The following is a 17,846-nucleotide window of genomic DNA, read 5'->3' on the forward strand; positions in this document are numbered from 1 at the left end:
ATATATATATATATATATATATATATATATATATATATATATATATATATACATAATATATATATATAACAAATTAGTTTCTCTATTCAAATAGAACAATGGGGGTAGGTATATACACAGGTGTTTTATTAACATTGATTTTTCTTTTGCTTTTGTTGTCAACAAGGAAGGTGAAAAAGAAACTGGAATAGTTGGTTAATTTTGCTAAAAATTATATTTCTACATAAAATATTCATTTTATTTTCTAAAATTGTTACATTTGGTGTCATATGTTTTAAGTAAATATAATTTAGCCTAAACAGTGTGAAAGACGAAAAGAAAAATGAATAAAGTAATGCCCAATAAGCATGAAATTAAATTTCTACTAATTATCTTCTACTTGTGTCAGTCATTGGACTGCAGCCATGCTGGAGCACCACCTTAAAAGATTTTAGTGAAGCAAATCAACCCCAGGAAATATTCTGTTATTCTCTTAAGCTAAACTGCTGAGTTATAGGGACATAAACAAACCAACACTGACTGTTAAGTGATGGTAAGGGACCAGCACAAAGACATATCTAAATACATACATACACACGTGTGCACACATATGCAACAGGCTTGTTTCAGTTCTTCTCTACCAAATCCACTCTCAAGTCTTTGTTTGGCCGTACTGCTACTGGGGCTATAGTAGAAGACACTTGTCCAAGATGCTACACATCCCTGCTTCTGCCTACAGCCATGCCTGCACTTAGATAAAAAGTTTTAAAATTCAGTCAAAAGAACTGGTAATCTATAACAGCAAAAAAAAAAAAACAATTAGGAACATTAGTAAGTTTGTATGTGGTGAGGTGTGGTGGTGATGGGATTCTGATGTATTGAGTAAGGGCTTTCTACTTAACCCTTTAGTTATATTTTTGTTGAAATGCACTCCCTTGTTGCAATTAATTTTCAAAATAATGAATGATTTAAAATAACTTTGTAGTTATTAAGTTAGACTTTAGAACCTAAATTAACATGGAATCTTAGTGAAAGGTTTTAACTCTAGCATTCACATTATTTTGTCTAAAGTAATACTTATTTATTCACATTGTTTTGAATTAATCATGCATTATTTTGTAACTTTGAGAGATTGTATGAGGTGACTGCTAATTTTTAGAATGATAATGTAGTGTTGGTGTGAGAGGTCAGATCTGACCAGTTTGAACATAAAACAGGTAAGATATTTTGGCCGGATGTGGTTGGTTTGAATACTAAAGGGTTAATTTAGATCACTTTAAAACAGGGAATTTTGTAGTGTAGAACTAGGGGCAGTCTATGGTGAGGAGTGATAGGAATTACTGAAACAAAAACCATCTCACCCTTGCTGGTATAATAAAATGGATGAAATTGGGCATGTGTGTCTACTATTATAACCCTGAACTGACCAAAGTTTTGTGAGTGAATTTAGAACACGGAAACTGTAAAAACCCTTCATGTGTGTGTTTATCTCTCCTTCATCACTTGACAACTAGTGTTGATTTGTTACATCCCCAAAACAGATCAAGAGAATAATTATCACTCTTTAATAATAATTCAGAAATCCTGGGTGGGGTCAATCTGTTCAGCTAGACCTTCCAGACTGTGCCCCAGCATGGCTGCAGTCCAAGTAAAAGATAAAAGATATTTGTGTGTGAGTACACACACACACACACACATCTTTTTTTATGTATCTCTTATAAATCCTACTATCTATTTCAGTCTGATGCTTAAGTTATCAATCCATATTTATCAGATTACTCAGTCACATTTTTTTAAACACAACATGGGTTTTATGAGGTAAACATAAACACAGTAACTCAAGTGTGCATACACATACCCATGCCAGCATGGAGAAGGGACATTAAATGATGGTGATGATTTGTATATTATACATATGTATTTTGTGTGTATGTGTGTGTACATGCATACTGACTCTATATCCCTTTGCATCAGTGAAAGCAAATTTGTACCCTTTATTTATTCTCATTTAAAAACATTTTCTGTCATGTCATTTATTCTATTTAGAATTTTCTTTATTGAGTAAATTGATCGAGAAACTTATGAAGTGTTCTTATATTTCCCATATTGAAAGTTTCTGATTTTCAAAATACAATATGCAGTATTTAAGTTTAGAAGTCAATTTTTTACTGGTATTATACTTTCAATTGCTATATATACATCTGTTTCTGATTAAATGCTTTTCCATGCTGCTTTACAAAATATTTTAGAATACACAATGTGCAATATCCAACGTTTTCTCCACTACACAAAATAGAAATCACTAAACAAAGCTAACCTACATAATTCATAGAGGACTAAGATGAATAGATATGCTTGCATTCTTAAACAGCTGACATTTCTTCATTGTTATTAGATTTATTCTCATGGTGTACTATTTTGTCATTGTATTTATTACATTATGTGGACTACCTTGTAAAAGTATCCTAAGATATTTTGTTGTCTCCAGGACAATGTCTTTGGTTGATAATAATATCGCATTGAGTTTTATTGAATATTCAGTTGACATTTGACTGTTTTAGTATTCAAATGAAATATATAAAGAGCACTCGTATATGTGCATGTTGTGTGTAACTATACACTAAAGTTTTCTAAGTTTTTTTTTTTTTTTTTTTTTTTTTTTTTTTTGATCAGCTGTATATGTTCTCCAAATAATATTAAACATCTTCAAATTAAAAACAAAATTATCTTAGTATTATTGAAAAAAATCATTTCATTCAAATTATCTGAGGATGGCAGCCTGAAAGTCATGCATTGAAAATGTTACAAAAAATATTTTGTCTTTTACTTAAATACTTGTTGTTGCTAACTTTTATTATAGGTTGCCCTCTATGTTCTAAATAGCAATTGCAATCAACTAAAATATTTTTTTTAAGTTGCCAGTTTTGAAAACAGGTTTTCTGTCTTAATTATGAATTAAGAACTTAATTCTTAGATAAATTTGAAAAATTCATAAGAACACTTTTATGAGAATATCTAAGAATATCTTCTGTTCATCTTAAATGTTACTGGTTTTTCTTCTTCCATAATATAACTTTGTTGATTTGGAAGACTTGAGAGTTTATTTCCAAACTCATACTACATATTGACATAAGGAAATGTGTTTAGAAAAAGAAATGTAACTTAAATTGAAGGAGCTAGGTTAATTGGGTGAGATTTGATTGCTTTAATGAAATGAGAAATTAATATGATAAATTAGAAATGTAAAGGCTTTTATCAAGAACCTTTTATAGGATTAATGAACATAATCTAACAAACAGTAGGCTGATAAGGTGGTTTTCTTCTAAATTAAAAAAAAGTATCTAATGTCAAATATTAAATCTTAGTATTTGGTAGTAAAAAAGAAAAAATCTTCCTATTTAATGATGGTGCTATACTTCTTATTTGTCAACCCTAAAAGACAAACTTAATCTTGGCAGTATTTGAAATCAAAGCATAGACAACTAAAACAAAGACATTTTAGTCTTAAATTTATTATAAAATTATATGTATCACCATGTTTGGTGATCACATAAAGCTTAACATTCCCTTTAAGAAAATATCCCACTGTACCTGAATAAAATAATAAAACATTACAACATAAAAGAGCAGCTTAGCTATAGCAGAAATAAAAAGCAAGTTACCTGAATGCTTAAGCATAAATTAAAGTGAAAGTGAATAGTGAAAAAACATTAATATTCTAGACAGCAGCTGAAGAAAGGTTACCTACTAATTGGCATGAAGTAGTTCACTAACATACTCCAACCTCTAATCCATAGATGTGTTGTTGCCTCTCTTTCCATCTCACTACTACTGTAGCCTCTTCTTTTTAGGGCTGATTGACCTCATGCTACCTCCACTCAAGCATTCTCAACTCATCTCTTCTCCATATTCTAGCCACTCCCTATTTCTCATGTGTATAACCACCAATTGAGAAATTAGACTACCTATGTTGGGATAGTGCTTAGGGGACGTATGTCAAGTTTGCTGTCATTACCATCAAAGACATTATTTCTTGCACATGTTTTCACATTTTTATTTCCTTACTGGTGTTATCAGACTTCAGTTCTTATAAAGCTCTGAATTCTGTGCTGTCTGCAAATCTCTTGGCTTCATTAATTATCATTATTAAACGTGAATTATCCTCTCATCTATCATTCAGTGCTTTTATTTTATAAAAAAAAGTCTTTCAAGCTCTTGTTCCTATGAGAATGAATGATTAAATCATGTATACTGTTTTTGAAGTATAATCAATCTCCTGGTCATCTGCTTCCTTTTGACAAGGAAGCTATCCCTCAACTGCTAGGGTATGGCATTTTTTCACACAGCTATCCTCATCCATTCTTGCCACATGACCATACCAGCGCAATCGTCTCTCTTGCACACCACAACTGATGCTTCTTAGGTCCAACTTTTCTCTCAAGATACTTACACTCTGTCGAGTATGCACACTGACATTACACATCCATCGGAGCATACTGGCTTCATTTCTTGCGAGCTTACACATGTCCTCAGCAGTCACGGCCCATGTTTCACTGCCATGTAGCATGGCTGTTCGTACACATGCGTCATACAGTCTGCCTTTTACTCTGAGTGAGAGTCCCTTTGTCACCAGCAGAGGTAAGAGCTCTCTGAACTTTGCCCAGGCTATTCTTATTCTAGCAGCTACACTTTCAATGCACCGTCCCCCGCTACTAACTTGGTCACCTAGATAACGGAAGCTATCAACTACTTCTATTTTTTGTCCCTGGAATGTGGCAAAAGTTTTCTGTGCATTTTCAGTGTTTATTGCTCCTGAGCATCTGGCACATACAAAACTATCTTCCTAGTTAGCCTTCCTTTGATATTGCTGCACCTCTTATGTGTCCATAGCTTACACTGGGTACATCTTATAGAGTTTCTACCTACGCCTTTTCTACAGATCAAGCAGGGCCATCTACCTAAAGGGGTTTGTGTTTTGTCTACCTTCCTACTTATTAGGACTTTGGTTTTAGCTAGGTTGACACTAAGGCCCAACAGTTTATAATGAGCATCAATGCATATTTTTCACTGTGCACTGTTACATGATATTGATGCTACCCTGTAAGCATTGCTAAAGAAGAATTTCTGTATCACTTCAATAAAAAGACTTAAGGTAAGGGTGTCTGTTATGTCAGGAAGATATAATAATGGCCATAACAATTCACTAACAATTATTGCTTAACTTTTAAGAATTTAGTACTGTACAAAATAAATTGTCTCAGGACAACCAGATTTAAATTCTGTAAGAATTATTATTTTTTTTTTTTGCTTTTTCTTTTTTTGCATTTTAAATTAAAGTTGCATCAATTAAAAAAAATAAGGATACTTGATTAAATATTGCAATATTACCTGGGCAAAGGAGAAGATATAGTTATTTATGGCAATCAACAGTTTGGAGAAATATTAGTCAGCAAGTGGCTTCAGATTTGCATGTAACATTCTGGACTGTTTGCTTGGGCTTGAATACATAATATACACCATCAAATATGATAAATGATTCATTCCAGTTAAAGATGGTAATTTAAAACATCTCCATAGGTCTAGTAATGTATTTAACTCTTTAGCATTCAGATTACTCTCAAACATAATGCTTATTTATTCGCATTGTTTTGAAGTAATCCTGCATTATCTTGTCGCTAAGAGATTTTCATGATTTGATTGCTTATTTTTAGAATAACAGTGTAGGATAGTAGAGGTGGGTGGAATGTGTTGATAAATAATCTCTTCTCTGGTCTTGTGCTCATGCCATGAGGTGCTTTAAGCCCTCATGCAAAGCCTGGTATCTGTGTCTCAGTGATCCTTCATAGTCCTTCACAGGTTTCAGTTCTCCGGGGAAGAATGCTTTCTATTTATGCCCAGAAGAAAGGCAACCCTTGTTGACATTGAAATACAAAATTGGCAGATGTTTTGAAGTTTATTAAAAGCACTCAAGGTACTTGAAGACACTGACTTTCTTGAGATGTGTGTAATTGTTGGAAAAAATTAGCAGGTTGCTTTCATTTTCATTGATGTCATATATTCAGTTGTCTTTGCATTAAAAAACAGATGAACAATAAATATAGATTTTGGCAAGCAATTCGCCAATTAAAAAAATGGAGAAAATTTTTTAAATATAAATAAAGTGGATGAAGAATACAAAGTAAACATTATTTTCCATCTTATGGTTAGTTTTGTTTCATTTTGAAAACTAAAAATTTACTTTATGGTTTATATTTTGAATTACAGATAATTAAATATAGGGGCACCAAAATCTTTTAAGTGTTTAGGGCTTCTATGGGTCTTATTCCAGCACTATATGTGTGCATGCATACGTGTCTCTGTGTATTCGTGACATCAGATCACTGGTGTATTAATACCTGAAAGGATGAAAGGCAAAGTTGACCATGGTGACATTTGAACTCAGAATGTAAAGTTGGAAGAAATGTTGCTTAGCATTTTGTCCAGCATTGTAATGTTTCTGCCAGCTCGCCACATTACTACTATTACTAGTATTAAGTATCAGATGATCACACCCATACACACATATAACAATAATGAATATATCTATTTATATATTGTATATGAAGCTATTACATGTCAAATGCAGATTTCTGTACTTTATTTGGAAGACGGATCTAATAGTGAGAGGAACCCACTCAAAGAAAATGAAACATACTTGTGTAGAGTATTTCATTGCGTTTTTAACATTTAGAGACTCACTTTACATGTAGACAGTTTTCTCCGTTGCCAGTGCCCATGGGCTGGCTCTTGTGCGAGTGACACATGAGGTTTTTCAAGCAAGATTGTTGCCGGTGTCCCTGGACTGGCTCTTGTGTGGGTGGCACATAAAAGACACCATTTCGAGCATGGCCGTTTTCGTGCGGGTGACATGTAAAAGCACCCACTACACTCTCTGAGTGGTTGGCGTTAGGAAGGGCATCCAGCTGTAGAAACTCTGCCAAATTAGATTGGAGCCTGGTGTTGCCATCCGGTTTCACCAGTCCTCAGTCAAATCGTCCAACCCATGCCAGCATGGAAGGTGGATGTTAAACGATGATGATGATGATGATGAAGCAAATTTGAATTCAGGTTAAAATTTATAAATCTGAATTTTCAGAAAGTGCTTTATTGTTTAGTAGAATAGTAAATAATTATTTCAGCTAAATCAGAATCTTTTATGAAAGTAAATGATATTCCTTTCAAATTAATTGGGATCTAAAAATATTTTTTTCATCAAGGAAGCCATATAGTTTTATAATGAATGAAAAAAGTAAATATTTAAGTGCTGATTTCACTTTAACAGATTTGTCAGAAATTTTGTCTATCTACTGAAGCATTATAGACAGCATATCAATCAATCAAATAATTGACATCACCAAGAGCAGAGTTTCATGTTTATTTTCCATATACAAAGAACTTCTTATGTTGAATCTATTATTAACATCTATTAGATTAATTGATTGTGTTAGGCATAATGTTTTCTTAGGGAGGCTCTGAGCATCTAGCTAAAAGAAAGAAAAAGTTCAGATTCTATTATTGTTATTGTGTTACACTTGAAAAAAAACATTCTTTTACTGCCTGTGTGTTTTCTTACTGCCTGATTATTTACTGGTTGCTCTCTGAGTAAGATAAGATAAGGCTACAGTGGTTTGAGTTTATTGATTAAAACAATCATGCATAACATATTGTGCTTTTAGATAAGACATCTTTCTCTGAATATATCAGTCTCTGTTGCTGGCAGTTAGGGTCCAACAGTTGTCAGTTCAAACCATGTAACTGATATTGGGCTGTTTGGAATGGAAGATGTTGTTTAGTTAATATTTACATCTCTAATCTCTCCTATTGGAGCGGAAATGTTTAAAATGATGTTACAGTCATTAAATATTTTTTCATTTATGGTGATTGATTTTAAGTGTGACTGCAGAACATGCACATCTTTTAAGTGAGACTTTCATTTATTAGCATCATATTTTGTTGTAAATCTACACATTTTGTGAATTCTTTAATTTGATTTGGCCAGAATAAAAGGGAAAGAAGTGTTACATATTTCCTTGTTTAAATATCAATTGATTTTACTTCCATTGATGATTGCTACTTCTGCTGCTACTACTACTGGTTATTTCACACTGTTCTTCCTCCTGGCATAAGCCATCATCAATTAAACTTTCTGTTTAAGTACTTGCCCTTATCTATTAGAACAAAAAGTATTATGTTATTGATTAAGCTAAGTTTCCAGACACAGCTGTATCAGCTTATGGTTACTACGTTGTAAATTCCATTATTTTCTCAAAATATTTCCTCATAATTATCTAAAATACTTGAAATTCAAATAAGCTGAAGTTTAGAAAGTTATGCTGAGGGTATGATTATTTTAAAGCAAGCAAATTAGAGCATCTGTCTTTTAAAAAGACATGTTTACCAATATTATTTTCAGAGTCAATCATATTAGCTTAGTTTTCCAACAATGTAATTTGTACTAAGCTATATTAAGCTGATTTAGATCACAAATTATCCACCTTTTGTTAAAACCAAAGCTTAGAAAAGCTGATATTAAAGCTTCTTATGAATTTGTTAATTTTTATTTGTAGCTGTATAAAGGCAGTTAGAATACTGTATAATATTTGAGACAATACAGCACATGGAGGTGAATTCATATCAGTGTTAGTGTGAAAGTTAACCTCAATTATTTGATCAAGTGTTTACTTGAAATTTGGCTACAATCATTCTTTGTTTTGACCTATAGTTTGTTATTAAATACATTTGTGGTGCATTCCACCGTGGTAATAAAGTTTTCATAGATTTTAGTTTGATAGTGAGTGATTTTTACAGAATGCACAACATATCAAATGGCAAGAGGAAAAGCAGACAAAATTCTTGTTATACTTTTTTTATGCAATAACTGTGAAAAGTTATGTATGGGTATGACAATTTTTAAAACACTGAAAAAGAATTGATAAAAGAAATCTGAAAGAAGTTAAAACATATGTGACTATACAGAAACACAAACAAAGAAAATTTAAAGAACAAACCAGGAAAGAACCATGTCTGTATTCTATGGATGTTACCAACCTGTTTATCAGTATGTTATGAAATCTTGATTCTGCCATGTTTATGGTATATAATGCATTTTGTATGACACATTATTGATTTGTATTTGTCCATTTCAATAATATGCAGTAAAGGTATTTTCAGTTTGTTTTTTTAAGTTATGAAATGGATCCTAAAGTTTCATATTTTATTCTATCTCATTTCCTCACTATAACATATAAAGTAGAATATATTACACTAAGATAACCTATATGCCGTAATCATTAATAGGCAAGTTATTATGTTTTTTTAGACAATATTTTTACTAAAGATGTCTTAAGAGCATATTTACTCTGCATATAAGGATATACTCTCTGATAGATTGAAATCTAAATAGTTTATCAGCTTAGGATTCTTAACCACTATAGAGACATGCATGAATATGTGTGTTATAAGGTTTTAGTTTGAAATTGAACTAGACTAGAATAACATACACACATTGTAATAAGATTTGATATTTAGTTGGCTGAAACTATTGACACTGCTTGCTTACTATGTCCTTATATTCATACAGGAAAGTAATGTTTTTTGATATATTTATTAAAGAAATGTTTTGGAGGTAATAAAGATAGTTTATTTTTCTGAAATATAGTACGAATAAATCTAGACTCATTACATATGGGTCTGTTCTAATTATAAACTCTGATCTGAGGGAGTTGATAAATATTAACATCTTTAAAAACATTCTTCATTATTCATTAATTTCTGTGCAGTTACAATATCTAAAGTTATCACTGATAGCAAAGGTATACTTTTGCTATCAGTAATAACTTCAGATATGTTTTTCTTAACTTTACAGAAAATGATAAGATAATGTTAAAATATAGGAAACTTCATTTACTTCTATATATGGTAGACTTAGTATTGAACAGTCTTAAAATGAAACCTCAGTTTAAGTTTCAAGAGTATACAAACTAAAAAGTTACCTAGCACCTTAGATTTGCACTTCTGTATTTCTGAGTCCCCCCCCCCTCTCTCTCTCTCTCACACACACTAAAAAGCAAGGGAGACAGTGACAGAAACAAAGAATTCTGTTTATACATATAGCCAAAATTACTTGCGCTGTTATCAATATCTGTACCATTTCATTAAAATGTCTTCTATGATGAAAGTAAATCTAACAGACTTTTAACATGTGACTTTGGGTTATAAAATAATGATTATTAGATTTATTCTTATATTATGTCTTTCTCTTCACTCTCTGTTAGAGGTAGATATGTTTTTAATTCTTCACTATTGTAAATTTGTAAATTTATATCATCTGTAGTTAGTATAAAAAGAAAAGAAGGTTAATTGTAGAGAAATGTCCAATTTAAGGACTATATCAATAACAGAAAATGGGAAGGTTATGAATATCAAAATTTATGTTAGTGAAATGATTACATATAATGAATGGATATTATAAATATTTGCTCTAATACATATGTACACAGACTTAATCATCATCATTTAATGTCTGTGTTCCATGCTGGCATAGATTGGACAGTTTGACAGGATCTGCTGAGCCAGACTGTTGGGTTCCAGTCTCTAATTCGATGTTTTCTATGGCTGGAGGCACTATCTATTGTCAACCACTTCACAGAGTGTACTAAGCACTTTTTCATGGTACCAACACTGATAAGGTTACAAAGGAACTCACAAGACAAGAACCCTCAATTGAGTGAGGGTGCAGTTTTGAGGGAGGTAGCTTTGTACCAGCTGTCAGGAGAATAAAATATGAAAGAGGAACAGATGTTTTATGTTGAGGAGATATGGCTTACCCAGCAGGAAAGGAAGAAAGGATGATGGCAATGAGGTGTATGGTCTCAGTACATGTAATTAGTTTATGGCATATTCTGCTCATTTTATTATTGCTATTAAAATTTACTTAAAAGCTATACGTGAAGCAGGGAAGTGTTTATCGATTCAATTTAGAAAGGTTTTTATTGTATAGAACTTCATGTTTAGCTGGTAAGAGGATATAAGCCAAGTTATATTTCAGTACCTTTTCTTTATCTGATAGATGAATCTGGGTTGGAGTATAATTGGTGTTGTCTCATTTTTAAGGCATCATTATAATAAGGGGCTGAATACTATAATTGGGTAGCATCAACCTGTATCAATAAGTGAGCTGTTATATTTAAGGCCAAAGTACAGAATGAGACCAAAGTACTAAATGTTGAATGAGATTTCTCTTAGTGTATTTAGTGTATGCCTGTTTGAATTTTTATAGACAACTAGTTAATCATTTCTTTGAAGGCCAATGTCTACAGAAATAAACCTTTTATTCAATGAGAGCACTATTTGAGTTGAGAAAGCCCTTCATATCAGTGTGTAGTTGGATAACATACCAACAAATTTCCCCATACCAGCACCCCAGTTTCCCCATGATTCTCCACATTGCATTTCTATTCACCATATTTAAAGCTTTCATGAAGTAAAAAAAACTTGATATATGAGTACCTATCCTCTTCACAATTTGCAACTGTCGAAGGTTGAAGATCGTGGACGTGTTGCTTTTGACAAATCCAAATTTACATTGAAAGTATGGGACAATGATAAAAGAGTTGTGTAGCATACTATTCAATAGAACTTGTTGCAAATATTTTGCAAACAATTACAAGGAAGGAAATACCATGACAATTAACATAGTTTGACATAATACCTTTTCCTTTGGCAAAATGCAAAATAGATTTTACATTGCTCCAATAGGAATAAACAAAATGTATTACTTATCCATGTTCCATGTCTCTTAAAAACATCCCAACCTTGAGTAAGAGGACATGGTTAACTAATTTCGTTTTTGTATTTGGTTTGCAAGATTCTTTATGTGAATTTGTGTGTTGAAGCATATTTTGTGTCTGAGGAGAGCCATTCTCTTTTAGTCCCTTATTACTTAACACACTCACTGGTTTGATTTCCACACATTTACTTATTTATTTTTCTAAAATTTTCATTGTCTTGCAATAGAGGTTGCCAGACACAACAAAAATTTTAGAAAAAAAAAAGTAAATGAGTGGAAATCGAACCAGTGAGTGCGTTAAGTAATGAGGCACTAAAAGAGAATGGCTCTCCTCAGACACAATAAAATTAGCTAATTGATTGCCTGCTTAAAAATTTTATCAATTTATTAGTCATTTGGAGTATTGGTGACCTTTCATTGACATTTGTGGTTTAATGGGTTACATGCCCTTATTATTCCAGGTCTGTCCAATCTTAAGATATGCATCATCATTTTATATCTGCTTCCCATGCTGACATGGGTTGAACAGGTTTTTTTGGGACTCATTTGTTTTTGGATCCTCTGTTTCCATAGAGTGATGCTTGTGTGTATCATTTCACTTGCTTTCTGTAGCCGGATGCCCTTCCTATGGTCAACCGCTTGACAAAGTGTATTTGGTCCATTTTTTTGTGGCACCAAATCTGTAGAGGTTGAACAGCCCTTAACGAGACAGGCTTTAAGAGACCTCACAACTCAATACTTTCTCTGCTCACTTACCAACCACTTTTCAGTGTGTATTAGACACATTTTTCATGGCACCAGCACTAGTGTCTTACTCACCAATCTCTGTAGAGAGAGCACAGCAGTGGAGGGTTCCATCATGGCACCAAACACGAGTAAAGGTTCCTTATTCACAATAAATGTAAAAAGTATACTCAGTAACCTTAAATGTGTAGTCTGCAAAGCAGGAATAACTGAGAGCAATAACAGCAGAAGGAAAGAAATAGGTGGCTAAGAGGGACAAGATCCAAGGCATGAACAGTTAAAAAGAGCAGGAATATGATGGAAAAGACAGGAGTATTTAGGGTGAATTCAAGAGGGAGATGACTGGCAGATAAGTTTTTAGCTTTACAGTTCTGTTATTTTCATATTTTTATACAGCTGGTCTTTCAAAATAAAAATTAATTTGAAATGTACATATTTTTCAATTAAATTCGCCAATGTGGCTATCAATCTCTTGTGCTGATCTTTTACATTATTATATAAAAAACAAAGGATATTCTCTAGAATCTCTATGCTACTGTGTAAATGTGCTCACAAGGAAATATATATGCTGTTCGTACTGAAGTTGTTACTGTTGTAGCTATTGGCTACAAAAAAGCACTTACACATATTTCTCATCATACTGCAGTTCATTTTGCAACAACTATTTGATGACTAAGTTTGTCAATATTAATTCTATTTCAGCTTATGATTATAAAAGTGTTAGTTTGTCAGTCACTTGTTGACTATGGTTGTAGGAAAAAAAGATTAATTGAATTAACCTGTAAAATATGATAATAATTTGTTAAACTTTATTTCTTATATTTGTTTTGCAAAAATTATTTGCCACGTATTTTATTTTATCTGTTTTGTATTTAATGTTTGCATTAATTTTTTTTTTGAGACTATTATAAATTTAGCACTTTGTTATATCTCTTCTAATAGCTTTTTTCTTTTCTTTCTATTGCAGCTAATCAAATGCTTTACTGTAAAGCTGGCAGACACTCAGAAGACTAAAAATATTGTGAAAATAAGAGACTGTGTCATTAAATAAAGCATTCAGCCTCTGATGAAATTTGTGCTGTCATCTTATAAAATTACCTGTGATACATTGGTTGAATGATTTGAATTTGATAATCATCATGCTGCACCTTTAATAGGATACTGTACAACTTCAAATTTCCCTTTAAATTACAACATGGAACTAATTTCTCTAAGATTTTATCCCACAGTTCCATGCATTTCCCACTGTTTAAAAAGAGAATTCTCCTCCCTTGGATCTTAAACAAATCAACTAGTCAGATTTTAAAATAGCTTCTTGTTAATTCTTAACAATGAATATTTAAAGAACTTGTAAATATTACCTAACAACTATTGTTAAACTTTTGTTTTCTGTTTAAGGAAATGATCCCTAAAATATTAGCCAACTTGAATATTGTTTGATAATCAACAAATTTTATTATTGATCTCATATTATTTTCTGCAAATATTTTTTATTTTCTCTATAATTAATCTTGTAATGTTTTCTTGTGTTATCTCAGACTTCCCACATGTTTTCATGCTAGATGTCACCTCAGGCATGAATGTGTTTCTCAGTATTAACTAAATTGATTTATGAGATTTAGTAGCTTTCCTTCACCTGTTCAGTGGTTCCAAGTTTTCTTTGATACTATTTAATTTATTTCATTAGCTCTAGTTTCAGATTTTGTGTCTCAGCTGGTACCATGCCTTTCAATTTGTTACAAAGGTTACGGTCTGTCAATCGTAAACTGATAATTATTTCTGGTCTGATTTATTTATCACTTGTTTTCTTATTCCATGGTAGACTAGAATTTGAACAGCAACTTGATAACCGTTTTAAAACAGTTTTTTTCAAAAGAAACCCTGTTCATTTATACTTGAAAAAAAACACCTCTGCAACAAGTATTTCCCATTCATTACATTCCTCATTGAAAAATAAAATGGAATTGCATGTTAGAAACATCTCCACAAAACCACATGTCCATATTCAAGCAAACACTCCTAATTTCACTTTATCTGACAAAAATATAAACATCACTCATGCACCCAATTATAAAAACTGTTATCAATCTTCTTCCAATGTTGGCAACAACACATTCCACCGGATATCAGATGGCATATTTATTTATTCTGCATATTTGGATGATCGTCACTCAACTCCATTTGTTCGTGTCATGACCATAATAGCTCAACGTAAATATAAACTGCGATATTTCTGTCATTTTCCTGGCAATTTTTGGACCGATGGTCTTGTATATCAGATGTGTGAAAACCACAATAAACATTTTGGTGGTTATATAATATCTTGCCCTCTACCACCTTCAAAACCTGACCAACAAAAATTATTCTGTTCTGTGAGTATATCTTTAAAAAAAAATGGTGATACAAATCACAGTTCATTCATTCCAATTACAAAGATTCGTACAAATAGTCAACCTTTTAGCTATGGAATATGCATTCCACCTTTGTTTGGTAATATATCCCAAGAACACTTAGTTGAGTATATTGAGTTATCCAAGTTACTAGGTGTGCAACACCTGTACTTTTACAGTTTTCGTTTATCTGATGCTGCAACTCATGTTTTGGAATATTATGAAAAGCAAAACACAGTAACTATAATTCCTTGGAAGCTGCCTGTTGAGATTCATGATAATACTATATGGTACAATGGTCAACTGATTGCGCATAATGATTGTTTATATCGATCAATGAGTCAAGTCAAAATGGTAGCATTCAATGACCTTGATGAATTCATCATTCCACACAATGGTTCAACATGGACAGATTTTGTTAATAAACTAAGTGGTGAAAATATTTGTGGATTTTCATTTTGGAGTGCATTTTTTGATCCCTCCACAGGAAGACCACATCCTTCTGGATTGTTTACCATGAGCCAGACTGGGCGCTCAGCTAAGTTCAGCCAAGTGCGAACAAAAGTACTTGTTGAACCATTGAAAATATTTGAAGTTGGCATACATCATGTAAGTAAACCAAATGAAGAACATTACAAGATGTTGAGAGTGGACACAAACATTGCATTCCTACATCATTACAGAAAATGTGTTTCAAATTATGGCATGAAATGTGATAAATTTATACCTGATAGGGCCATATACCGATATTTTGATGATTTGAAGACTGCTTTTGATTCACAGTTAAATATAATACGCCAAATAAATTCCACTGCTTAAATTTTTTATAGCTTTTTTCTTTTTATTGCAAATTATTTTACACAGGAATTCCTAACTTGGCTGTCTTTATGAAAACAGCTTTGTATCTGCTGTTTTTGTTATTTATTTCCTTCTTTTCTTTTCAAATCTAGAAACATCCAGATCTTTGTAAAATAGTTTTGTTTTTTCCTTTATAAAAGTTCTACAGCTTTTACATATATAATTTGACATACAAGGGTTGGCTGGATAGTTCCTAGGCTGACCAAGATACACTCATGGAATGTGACCAAATGAGAGATATTTTTCAACATAGTTCTCCTTCCAGTCTACACACTTCTTCCATCAGTGTTGCAGTGCTTGGATCCCATTGGTGAAGAAGTTTTCATCCTATTGGTCAAAAAAGTCATCACCAGTAGATATGACGTCATCATCACTAAGATACTGGTTCCTTGCCAAGTGTTTTTTTTTTATACTGAGAAACAGAAGATGATTAGATGGGGCCAAATCAGGAGAATAGGGAGAGTGACCAACTAGTTCAAAGCCACAGTCATGCACAGCGGCCATTGAAGCAAAATACTTGTGTACTGGAGCATTGTCCTGATGAAACAAGACCCATTTTGTCAGTTTTCTGTGGTGTTTGGTCTTGATAGCCTTTCGTAACTGCCTCAGCAGGTGAGCGTAGTACTCTCCATTGATGGTGTGGCCCTTTTGAAGATAGTCAATAAACACAGTGCCTTTTGCGTTCCCAAAGACTGGGGGCATCACCTTCCTTGCAGATGAAATTACCTTTGGAGCAGGTGAGGTGGGGTGTTTCCACTGCATGGATTGTCTCTTTGTCTCTGGCTCAAAGTGATGATGCCAACACTCATCCTGGTTTAGAAAACATCCAAGGAAACAAGTTGGATCTGTCTCAAAGTCAGATTTTCCTGTCATGTGATCAGCCTGGTGCGCTTTTCATCATGCCAAGTTCATTGTGCAGAATATTCCCTACTCTCTCACAGGATGTGCTAATAGCATTGGCTATTTGATTTATAGTCAATCGCCTCTCATTCATTACTGTGAACAATAAGTACTTACATATTTTAAACTTCTGTATCAACATTTATTTAAATAACTTCATATTTTCCAAATTTATATTTCCTCAGTTCTAGTAAAGTGGTAGTCTGAAAAAAAAAACAGTGTTGTATGTTTAGAAAAGATCAGCTCTCATACATATTTGCATAATAATAATAATAATGGTTTCTAATAAGGTCAACAGTTTTGATGGGAGGTTTGGTTAGTCAATTACATCATCCCCTATTTTTGACTGGTACTTTATTTTAGACTCCCAGAGGGATGAAAGGCAAAGTTATCTTGAGAGGAAGAATTTTTAACTCAGAATGTAAACAGCCAGAACAAATACTGCAAGGCATTTTTTTCAGACATTCCAACGATTTTACCAATCTGTTGTTCTACTGGTATCTTACTTAGGCACAAAGCTAGCAGTTTTGAGGATGGAAGGCAAAGTTACCTTGGTAGAATTTGAACTTGGAGCATAAAGAACTAGAAGAAATGCTGCTACGCATTTTGCTTGCTTGCCACCTTAATAATAATAATAATAATAATAATAATAATAATAATAATAATAATAATAATGGTTTCAAATTTTGGCTCAAGGTCAGCAATTTAGGGGAGGTACTTATATTATCAACCTTGAAAAGATGACAGGCAAAGTCAACTTCAGCAGAATTTGAACTCATCATTTTGCCTGGCATGCTAATGATTCTGCCATCTTGCTGCCTTAACAATAATATGAATAATAATAATAATAATAATAATTCTTTCTACAATAGGCATAAGGTCTGAAATTTGCAGGGAGGGAGCAACCTCAGTGTTCAACCGGTGCTCATTTTATCAACCCCCAAAAGGAGGAAAAGCAAAATCAACCTCAGCAGAATTTCAACGTAAAGACAGGCAAAATGCTACTAAGCGTTTTGTCCAGCCTGCTAATGGTTCTGCCAGTTCACCACCTTAATAATAATAGTGGTTTCAAATTTTAGCACAAGGCCAGCAATTTCAGTGTCGGGGATAAGTCGATGATATCAACTCAACTGGTACTTATTTTATCA

The 17,846-nt window shown here is 32.8% G+C and overlaps 2 protein-coding genes across 9 annotated transcripts in view; both read left to right on the plus strand.

Annotated features, from left to right (window-relative positions):
* LOC106884419 (beta-1,4-galactosyltransferase galt-1) overlaps positions 1 to 15,765 on the plus strand; it is a 101,015-nt gene extending 85,250 nt beyond the window's left edge. For 4 of the 5 annotated variants that reach the window (XM_052972277.1, XM_052972273.1, XM_014935792.2 and 1 more), the window contains exon 2: positions 13,518 to 15,765. In XM_052972277.1, the coding sequence (XP_052828237.1) occupies positions 14,272 to 15,759 (1,488 nt within the window). In that variant the 5' untranslated portion in view covers positions 13,518 to 14,271 and the 3' untranslated portion in view covers positions 15,760 to 15,765. Of the gene's footprint in view, positions 1 to 8,640; positions 9,077 to 13,517 lie in introns of those variants that run through there. The other variant, XM_052972269.1, reaches the window with a different exon arrangement.
* Positions 1 to 17,846, plus strand: part of LOC106884418 (activating signal cointegrator 1 complex subunit 3) — a 493,492-nt gene that overhangs the window by 190,892 nt on the left and 284,754 nt on the right. The window lies entirely within an intron of this gene.

The sequence above is a fragment of the Octopus bimaculoides genome, chromosome 1 (genome assembly GCF_001194135.2).
Source record: "Octopus bimaculoides isolate UCB-OBI-ISO-001 chromosome 1, ASM119413v2, whole genome shotgun sequence".
Classification (NCBI taxonomy): domain Eukaryota; kingdom Metazoa; phylum Mollusca; class Cephalopoda; order Octopoda; family Octopodidae; genus Octopus; species Octopus bimaculoides.